Source organism: Dendrobates tinctorius, unplaced genomic scaffold, assembly GCF_039654945.1.
Source record: "Dendrobates tinctorius isolate UK_male_01 unplaced genomic scaffold, ASM3965494v1 ptg000063l, whole genome shotgun sequence".
Classification (NCBI taxonomy): Eukaryota; Metazoa; Chordata; class Amphibia; order Anura; family Dendrobatidae; genus Dendrobates; species Dendrobates tinctorius.
In genome coordinates this window covers 25934136-25944900 of record NW_027361731.1, presented here as the reverse complement: position 1 = coordinate 25944900, position 10765 = coordinate 25934136, and the positions used below count along the sequence as shown (strand labels likewise).

The window sequence follows — 10765 nt, the reverse complement described above, 5'->3', positions numbered from 1 at the left end:
CCACAAGTGGTCAGTTTTTACTTTTTTAATCCCCCCCCAGTATTTTGTTTTACTTTGTTTGTCTTCTTGATTTCTTTTTTTTTTTTTTAATCCATGCTAGTTTTTATGCTTTTTACGAAGGTAAAGGGCATGTCTTTATGCTGCCACACCCCCACGTAAAGTCCCTAAAAATGAGCACCAAATAAAAAGTCACATAACTCTGGAACCATATGGCGGATTAAAAACCCACAGAATACTCAGGGGAGCAGCAGAACAAGAAACTGCCCACTTCTGACCTGGTGAGAGGTCAGTTTTACACATCGGGACTTGGGGTTTGTATACAGGGGGTCTGGTCTGGGGTCTGTACACAGGGGGTTCACTCTGGTGTCTGTTTACAGGGGTCTGGGGTCGGTATGCAGGGGGTCTGGTCTGGGGTCTGTATACAAGGGGTCTGGTCTGGGGTCTGTATACAGGGGTTCTGGTGTCTGTATACAGTAGGGTGTAGTCTGGGGTCTGTATACAGGAGGTCTGGTCAGGGGTCTATATACAGGAGGGTCTGGTCTGGTGCCTGTATACAGGGGGTCTGGTCTGTGGTCTGTATACAGGAGGGTCTAGTCTGGGGTCTGTATACAGGAGGTCTGGTCGGGGGGTCTGTATACAGGAGGGTCTGGTCTGGTGTCTGTATACAGGGGGTCTGGTCTGGGGTCTGTATACAGGAGGTCTGGTCTGGGGACTGTACAGGAGGGTCTGGTCTGGTGTCTGTATACAGGGGGTCTGGTCTAGGCTCTATATGCAGGGGGTCTGGTCTGGGGTCTGTATACAGGAGGTCTGGTCTTGTGTCTGTTTACAGGGGGTCTGGTCTGGTGTCTGTTTACAGGGGGTCTGGTCTGGGGACTGTATACAGGAGGTCTGGTCTGGGGACTGTATACAGGAGGTCTGGTCTGGGGTCTGTATACAGAGGGTCTGGTCTGGGGTCTGTATACAGGAGGTCTGGTCTGGGGTCTGTATAATGGGGTCTGGTCTGGGGTCTGTATAATGGAGTCTGGTCTGGGGACTGTATACAGGAGGTCTGGTCTGGGGTCTGTATACAGGAGGTCTGGTCTGGGGTCTGTATACAGGAGGTCTGGTCTGGGGTCTGTATACAGGAGGTCTGGTCTGGGGACTGTATACAGGAGGTCTGGTCTGGGGTCTGTATAATGGGGTCTGGGGTCTGTATAATGGGGTCTGGTCTGGGGACTGTATACAGGAGGTCTGGTCTGGGGTCTGTATACAGGAGGTCTGGTCTGGGGTCTGTATACAGAGGGTCTGGTCTGGGGTCTGTATAATGGGGTCTGGTCGGGTCTGTATAATGGGGTCTGGTCTGGGGTCTGTATAATGGGGTCTGGTCTGGGGACTGTATACAGGAGGTCTGGTCTGGGGTCTGTATACAGGAGGTCTGGTCTGGGGTCTGTATACAGGAGGTCTGGTCTGGGGTCTGTATAATGGGGTCTGGTCTGGGGTCTGTATAATGGGGTCTGGTCTGGGGACTGTATACAGGGGTCTGGTCTGGGGTCTGTATACAGGAGGTCTGGTCTGGGGTCTGTATACAGAGGGTCTGGTCTGGGGACTGTATACAGAGGGTCTGGTCTGGGGTCTGTATAATGTGGGTCTTTTTCTGGGTCTGTATTAAGGGAAGAATGAAAACATGTCCTATATAACCGGGCGGGCTTAAACATTTGCCCCTCCCCCTTCTCACGTCCTGACTTTTCCTTGTATTTGGGAGTCACAGTGCTTGGTGGTAGATGTTGTACCGTGGTCTTGTTGTGTCAGTTACAGGAAATATTCACATCCGCTCTGCAAAATGTTTGGAATATCTACAGAGAAAGCTCTGAGATGGCAGACTCGCCCATAACTCCCCCGGCTCCAGAGGAGCAGACAGCGAGTCCACAATGACGCACTAATCACATTCCTGAGTGCATCACTTTATATCCGCCATAAAACCTTCCGCCTGTGACATTAGCTGACGCTACAGACTCTTCTCTGGCAGGAACAAGGGCGCCGGGAGGGCAGAGACGGAGCGTACCGCTAACACAGCCCTCCGAGACACAATCACTGAGATCTGATACTTAGCAAAACCTACTAGAAGGTTTAGAAATGTCTTAAATTGACACTTGGGCAAGATTTACAGGTCAAAAAAACTCCCATCATTCCCAGATGCCTGCTGAAGAACATATCTGCATGAAGAAGCTACTGAGAGTCAACAGCAAGGCAGCAGAAGACGTGTTGTGTGAGCCCACCCCTGAGCTGGTGCTCCACCTACAAGGAGATCCTCTCTGTATACTGCTCAGCAGAGAACACAGAGGAGATCTAGGTGATTGTCACAGGAAGGGGTGAGTGATCTGATGACCTCACCCTTCAGACCTTCAGGCCGCCCACATACTATCAAGGTGTGACAATAGAAGGAAGTCTGGAGGCCTGAAGAAGGTCTTAGGCCTCTTTCACACATCAGTCTTTTGGCGTCAGTCGAAATGCGTCGTTGCGACGGATCGACGGATCCATCAAAAATGTTGAAAAACTGATGCGATGGATCCGTTTTTTGGACGGATCCGACAAGTTTTTTAAAACGCCAAATGGGAGGCTCCCAAACATGATTGGAAGCTACTGGAGACCTATATATAGGGGGTTTTAACACCCCATCTTTGAAAGGTTGTAGATCAAGTGTCAGAAATGGAAGGAGTTATAGCGAAGATTGTGAACATCTATGCGGATTTGCTTTTGAGGCAAATCAGTTGGCTGTGATCGTTCGGGAAAAGGAGGAAGTAAGACAGCGCAGGATTTTAAAATGTCTGCAATGGGGTGTCGTTTATACGGGGACACATTCCAATTTTCACCACCAAGACCACTTCCTGGAACCTCTGGGCCACCAATGCCATTTGTATGTGTTGGAGATGAAGCCTTCCAACTTTTGCAACATCTCCTCAAGCCATACGGAAGTAGTGGCTTGACGCCAACTAAAAGAGTCTTCAATTATCGGTTAACACGAGCCCGAAGAGTGGTGGAGTGCGCTTTTGGCATCCTAACGTCGAAATGGCGAGTTCTGTTGACCGCTATAAAACTGAAGACTGAGACTGTGGATGAGGTGGTGATGGCTTGTGTGGTCCTGCACAATATTGTCATATGCAAGAAACAGGTTGCCATGGAAGACAATGTGTTTGAAACCACCTTGCGTGATTATCAAAATCTGACTTTTTGGAGTGCTGTGGCTGTTTCCAGAATGAGGGACAAATTTGGTGAGTACTTTATGTCACCTCAAGGAAGAGTAGAATGGCAGGATGAGATGGTTTGGGATCTTTGGCTTTTGATATGATGTATATTGGAGTGCCAAAATTATTACTGTTGTCGTAGTTGTGATTATACCATCATTTTTGTCTATTAACAAACGTTTGTACCTTGTTTTGTACCTTTACCCCAATTTTTGTACCTTTTACACCAAGTTTTGTACCTTACCCAAAATGTTATAACCTTGCATTAAAAAACCTAAAATGTATTTACAGATTTGTATTGCGTGGGGTGGAGATATTACCGGAGGGGCTGACAGGGCGGACCACATCGATAGTGGGGGACTGGAGACCGGGTTGGTGTGGATCAGAAGGGGTGGTGTAAACATGAGGTTGGGCAGGGAGTGGAGGTACAAATGTTGTGTGTGGGACCAGGTACGGTGAAGGTGTTGGTGAGATCGGGTACAGTGAAGGTAACGGGAAGGAAGGTATGGGTAAAGCTGTAATGGCGAAGGAGTGGGAGGAGGAGGGACAGTGGCTGGAGGGGGGTTAGGTGTGAGAGGAACTACTGGGTAGGTGGAGGGGCTTGGGAAGTGGCAACCTGGCAGCCTTGAATTACATGCATCTTATGGTCAGGAGTTAGCTTTTCCATGCGGCCGAGTACTGCCTGAAAAAAGCAATGATTCGCGATTTGCTTGCATCTGCATGTATCCTATCCAGACGACTGCCAAGTTCAAGGATGCTGTTGCTCAACAGGTTGAAGCCAGCAATCATTTGCTCAGGCCAAAAGCTTTATCGAGTTCTGGAAGGCTACATTCAGATGCAAGAACTCGGGCGCGTAGCTCCTTTCCTGACCTCTCTGGCGCTGCCGTCCAGAACCCAAAGGTGTTCTTGAGGTGGCGGCAGTGTCAGAGGGGTGGGGTAAAGGGAAAGCTACCTCGTCACCAGCAGCTTCATGTGACGAATTCTGCCATGATGCTCCAGCGCTGGTGGATGGGGCCTAGGTACCAGACATGAGGGAAGGTGCAGAGGGGTTGGGTCTCTCGACGTGGTCCCCGGTGGCGGTCTCCTGTGGGATCGCTCCAGAAGGGTCCAACTCAGCAGCAGGCTCCCGAGTGCTGCAGACGGTGCTGTAAAAAAAAAAATAACTTACTGAACTGTGACTACTTACGCGCTTGATCCCGGGCCCGAGGTCCGAGGCCCTCCCAGTCGTCCACAACTGTGGAACAAACTTCCTCCCAGAGCCGACGGGTGATGACAAGTTCAGCATGGTGGCAGTCCACCATGTTCCACAGCAGCTCCTGCTCTCGTATTTCGTTGATGAGGTGGTCAACATCCATTCCAGCCTCCTCACTGTCTGATTCGGGAGCACGCTGTGAAGCCTGTGAAAAAAAGAAAAAATCAAACACATTAAACTTAAACCATCCCCATGAACTAAAAAAAATAATAAAGCAACCGAAAAAGAAAAAAAGGGTACTTACTCTATGCTGACCGCCGCAACGCTCATGTTGACGACCCTGGAAGGTTCTTGGAGAACCTCTAGGCCTAGCCCCAGAATGTGAAGACTATAAAAAAAAAAATATGTGCTTGGATGGCGGCATATGCATTGTGTGTACTGTGATGTCTGTTTGTTATGTGTTGGGTGCACTGTGATGTCTGTAGAATCAGTTTCTGCAAAACTTACACTCTGCGCGCCCGCTCCTGGCATTTCTCCACCCCGTTTGTCTCCTTCTGGAAGCCCCTATGATGCTTCAGCTGAAAACAGAATGAATACATACAGGGTTACAAAAAATGTTACAATCACAAAAAATAAAAATGTTAATTACCTCAGTTCACCGACGCTGTGAGGGGGGGCTCCCAGAAGAAGACATTGCCTGTTGTCTTGAAGGATCTGCAAGTATTAAGACAATTGTTCGCTACTATACAAATTATATATCAAGCTTTCTGGCCTTTATACCTACGTCTCGACTCCCTCTGCTTCCCTGGCTTGGGTCCTGGCTTTCAACCAGAAAATTCTTTTAGTATCTGCAAGTATAAAGACACTTGTTAGGTATTATACTGACTACTTCTGTGTTGTCCACTGAATTAGAAAATAACAAAGGTAGCTACAGAGCTATTTTGATTTCAACCCCTCTCCCCCCAAAAAAATCCCCCTATACCCCCCAAAACAAAAAATGCAAAGTACTTCAGTAGGTTCACCCCCCTCTCTAATTTAACGGTTAATACCCTCCATCCAACTTGATATGCGCAATGCGCAAGCTGGCAAACCCTTCACCTCCTGTATTCCCCCCCAAAAAAAACAACCTATACCTTGCAAACACCTACACCCCTTCCAACTTTAAATACCTAAACCCCCCCTCTTGAAAATCTATTGACCCCAGATGCAATGTTTTAAAAACCTAGCTAAAATTTTAATACACCGAATTTCTTCATTCCCCATTTGTATACACCTTTCTTTAAAAAAATATAACCTCAAACACTTCTGTATTGGATGTTGTGCTCTCCTGTGTGACATACCCACAATTTTATAGTGACCTTGGTGGAATGATAACACAGACAGGTTTTGAAGCAAGTTTTAATTTTTTTTTAACTTTTTTTTTTACTTTTGGTGAAAGCAAGTAGGAGGGAGCTACACTGCTCTTTACTGTAAATACAAGTACAGTAAATGAAAAATAAAAAAAAAACATGGCTGGACACACGCCGCACTCACACACACGCCGCACTCACACACACGCCGCACTCACACACACGCCGCACTCACACACAAAAAACATGGCTGGACACACGCCACACTCACACACACGCCGCACTCACACACACGCCACACACACACCGCACTCATACACAAAAAACATGGCTGGACACATGCCACACTCACACACACGCCACACACGCCACACTCACACACACACCGCACTCACACACACGCCGCACTCACACACATGCCGCACTCACACACAAAAAACATGGCTGGACACACGCCACACTCACACACACGCTGCACTCACACACACGCCACACACACACCGCACTCATACACAAAAAACATGGCTGGACACATGCCACACTCACACACACGCCACACACGCCGCACTCACACACACGCCGCACTCACACACACGCCGCACTCACACACACGCCGCACTCACACACACGCCGCACTCACACACACGCCGCACTCACACACACGCCACACTCACACACACGCCACACACGCCACACTCACACACACACCGCACTCACACACACGCCGCACTCACACACACGCCGCACTCACACACACGCCGCACTCACACACACGCCACACTCACACACACGCCACACTCACACACACGCCACACTCACACACACGCCACACACACACACCTCACACACACCACACACACGCCACACTCACACACACGCCACACACACACCGCACTCACACACAAAAAACATGGCTGGACACATGCCACACACACACACGCCGCACTCACACACACGCCACACACACACACACGCCGCACTCACACACACGCCGCGCACACGCTGGCAGGACTCATACTGACTTGCAGGACTCATACTGACTGGCTGGCAGGACTCTGGCTGGCAGGACATATTCTTGCTGGCAGTCGTCTTGCTGGCACATTGAGAAGTGAAGCCACCTTCAGGTTTATATAGATTTGGGGCTGTCTGGCCAAGTAGCTATTTGGAGCATGCTCTCAGTTAAAAAAAACGGAATCCGTCGCTGGATTCCGTCATTTGTCAGACAGCGACGGATCCTGCGCCCATAGGCTTCCATTATAGCCAACGACGGACGGCGCTGGATCCGCCGCTGTCCGACTTTTCGACGCAGACAAAAAACGCTACAGACGACGGACAAATTCCGACGGATCCAGCACACGACGGATGAAACGTGCGGCCGTCCGTCACAAATAAAAGTCTATGAGAAAAAAACGGATCCAGCACACGACGGACGAAACGCAGGATCCGTTTTTTTCTAAAAACAACGGATTTCGACTGACGCCAAAAAACTGATGTGTGCAAGAGGCCTTAGGACTGGAAACATTTTCCTCCTTGGAGAGGAGCGCAGCATTTCTTTGTGAATTGTTTTTAACATTCAAATTGACTCTTCAGAGAGGAAGAGGACAAGATCTGTAGTGCCACCTATTGGAAGTAGCAATCCTAAAAGTCACTATGGAACAGTGACTCACTTTATGGCTCAGTACAAACCTCCAGCCTTTTGGGTGGTTTCCTCTGCTAGACAGATTTTTTTCAGTCTCCTCCTCCCAACTTTCAGGAAGATTATTTCCTGTGATTGTCCACCAGAAGCGCCTCCTGTAGCTCCTAGATTCCACAATGTCCTCCATTGATCTCAGGGACGATCTAAGTTGCTCCATCTGCCTGAACATCTACACGGATCCTGTCACCCTGAGCTGTGGACACAACTTTTGCCAGGCCTGTATCAGTCGGGTGCTGGCCACACAGGGCCAAGCAGGAGTTTGGGCCTGTCCTGAATGCAGAGCAGAGTTTCCAGAGCGTCCTGCGCTGCTCAGGAACATCACTCTACGTAACATCGCAGAGCGTTTCCGGCCTACTTTGCCAGAACTGATGCCTGGAGTCTTCTGCAGCTACTGCCTTCATTCCCAGGTTCCTGCTCTTAAATCCTGTCTGCATTGTGAAGCTTCTCTGTGTGAGGACCACCTCTTAGCCCACAGGAAGACTCCAGAACACGTCCTATCTGACCTCATTACTAACCCAGAGAGCATAAAATGTTCCATCCATAAGAAGATCTTGGAGTATTACTGCTTTGAGGACGCGGCCTGTATATGTGTATATTGCTCAGCTAGATTGCATCGAGGACATAAGCTGGAGATGCTTGATGAGGCGTCTACAAAAAAGAAAGAAAGACTGAGAAAAGTTCTGGACACACTGACATCTAAGAAAGAGAAAACTGAGAAAAGATTTAAGAGTCTACAAGAGCGCAGTAAAATTGAGAAGAAAAAAGCAGCTGGTCTTACCGAGAAAGTCTTGGACCTATTCAGAGACCTCAGGAGACACCTGGATGATCTGGAAAAGAAGGTCATGAATGAGATCTCCACGCAGGAGGAACAGGTGTCAGCTTCATTCTCAAAACTGATCCATCAGGTGGAAGAGGAGAAGGCCGAGTTGTCCAAGAAGTTGGCTCACATCGAGAAACTGTGCCACACGACTGATCCGTTAACTATCCTACGAGAGCAGGAATCGGAGAGGGATGACTTCTGAGATACAGAAGAGGCAGGAGATGATGACTGGTGGGAAGATCGCAAGAAAGAGCAGATTGTACAGGATCCAAACATGGTTCTGATCACTAAGTCATTACACTCACTGTCCGATATGATAAGACATGTGAGGACAGGACTGTATCTGCAAACCTCGACAGACATAGTACTGGATATAAGTACAGCCGCGAATGATATACTTCTATCTGATGACTTGAAAACAGCCTCCAAGTTAAAGGTCAACCAGAATCGTGACAAAACACCTAAGAGGTTTTTTGGCTATCAAGTTCTAAGCTCGAGGAGCTTCTCTACTGGACAACATTTCTTTGAAGTGGACACCAATGATTCCAATTGCTGGAGAGTCGGTATGTGTTATCCCAGTATTAGTAGAGGAGGTGACCATTTCCTGAGTGGTCAGAATGAGAAATCCTGGTGTCTGCGGAGGAGCAATCAGGAATATAATCTAAAACATAACAATTGTAACACCCAGGTAGGTCACAGAATTACCAGCCATAAATTCAGGGTGTATCTGGACTACGAGGCCGGGCAGTTGTCCTTTTATAAGCTGTGTGACCCCATCAAACACCTTCACACCTTCACCGCTACCTTCTCGGAGCCCCTCCATGTCCTCATCAGCCTTTTCCAAGGTTCTGTGACTATCGCAAACTAACAATTTGACTGATTAACTGGATTTTTTTGTCCATGTTATTGAGAAGTAATATGATCTAGAGCCAAGTTCTTCCGTCTTTTCTAACAGATGGATGACATACCACTCAAATGTTGGTCCTTGGTTTGCAATGTCACAATGGGTAGCCTTTCCATCCCACCATATACTTAGCAGGTGAAGAACATGTTTATCCAGAATATCATCTGACCTGAAGCCCAGTAGGCCCATATCTGACTGGTGCTGATTGCCAATTCTCAACTTTCTAAGACATTAAGTGGATTTTTGACACAACTTTAGCCCCACGTTACATCAGATTGGCTTTATTTTTTGAAAATAGAGCAAATGACCCAAAAAGACCAAGGACCACTGATTCCATTTGGTGAGAGAGATGTTACGTGTAAATTACAATTTCCCAATAAACAGTATCCATTACTCCAGTATTCATTGTCTTCTAAATGAGGGTCGACATCTAAGGCTGCGTTCATCAGTCAGCTTATATTATCAGGCTTGGAAGATCCATGGTTATTGGCCCCTTCCCAGCCTAAAAATATGAGCCCTCAGCTGCCCCAAAAGTGGAGCATAACATTAGATGCTCCAATTCTGGCGCTTTTCCTGGCTCTTCCCGAACGCACTGGTGCAGTGGCAGTAGGGTAATGTGGCTTGGGGTTGATGGCAGCTGTAGTTTGGCAAAAAATCACCGCACCAGAACAATCGGGAAGAGCCAGAATTGGAGTATGTCACGTGATGACCACTTCTAGGGTGGCTGTGGGATGGTATTTTTAGGCTGGAAAGGGGACATTAACCAGGGTCATTCTCAGCCTTATAAGCTTTCTGCTTTACCTTTGCTGGTTATCACAAATAGCGGGGATCCCACATCATTTTTTTTAAATGTTTTATTTAATAGGTTAAATAAGATGAAACACCCTTTAATAGGAGGGGCATTAGGTATCTGCATGATATCTATTTACTTTACTGAATTCTTTGCCTTGGGCAACTTATTGTTTGCTCTCCTGTCAGTGCTTCAGTCAACCTTAACCCCTTTCCTACATTAGACGTACTATTCCGTCCATGTGACCTGGGACCTAATTCCCAAGGACGGAATAGTACGTCTAGAGGGATAAGCTGCGCTCAAGGGGGGAGCGCAGCTGATCGCGGCCGGGTGTAAGCTGATTATCACGGACCGCCCCCGACACGGTAACCCCTGGCACACTGCGATCAAACACGATCGCAGTGTACCAGGGGTTTAGGGAAGCATTGGCAGGGAGGGGGCTCCCTCCGTGCTTCCCTGAGCCCCCCACAGCAGCGCGATGTGCAGTGCCGCTGCGGGGGTCGCCTTCCCTGCAGGTCCCCGAATCCAAAATGGCGGCGGGGACCTTCGGGGGCCTGCAGTGAGGCGGCTTCCTCATGCCTGCAAAGCGCCGACATGAGGAAGTCTGCTGCAGTGCCTGTGACAGATCGCTGATCTGTCACAGCGATCTGTGATGTGACAGATCAGCGATCTGTCACGTGACAGTGATGTCCCACCTGGGACATTGTAATGAAGTAAAAAAAAAAAAAAAGTGTAAAAATAATTTATAAAAAAAAAAATCGGTAAATAAAAAAAAAAAAAAAATTCCCTAATA

At 48.1% G+C, this 10765-nt stretch overlaps 1 protein-coding gene across 1 annotated transcript; it reads left to right on the top strand.

The window, feature by feature from the left end:
- The first annotated feature begins 7019 nt into the window (after nt 1-7019).
- Nucleotides 7020-9732, top strand: LOC141094024 (E3 ubiquitin/ISG15 ligase TRIM25-like). Its single transcript, XM_073579722.1, has one exon. It carries the CDS (start codon nt 7575-7577, stop codon nt 8478-8480), a length of 906 nt encoding a protein of 301 aa, XP_073435823.1. The 5' UTR covers nt 7020-7574; the 3' UTR covers nt 8481-9732.
- Nucleotides 9733-10765: the final 1033 nt, after the last annotated feature.

Bases quoted from the DNA above. Each gene is read 5' to 3' on its own strand.
- LOC141094024 (XM_073579722.1), top strand. From the start codon at position 7,575: ATGTCCTCCATTGATCTCAGGGACGATCTAAGTTGCTCCATCTGCCTG.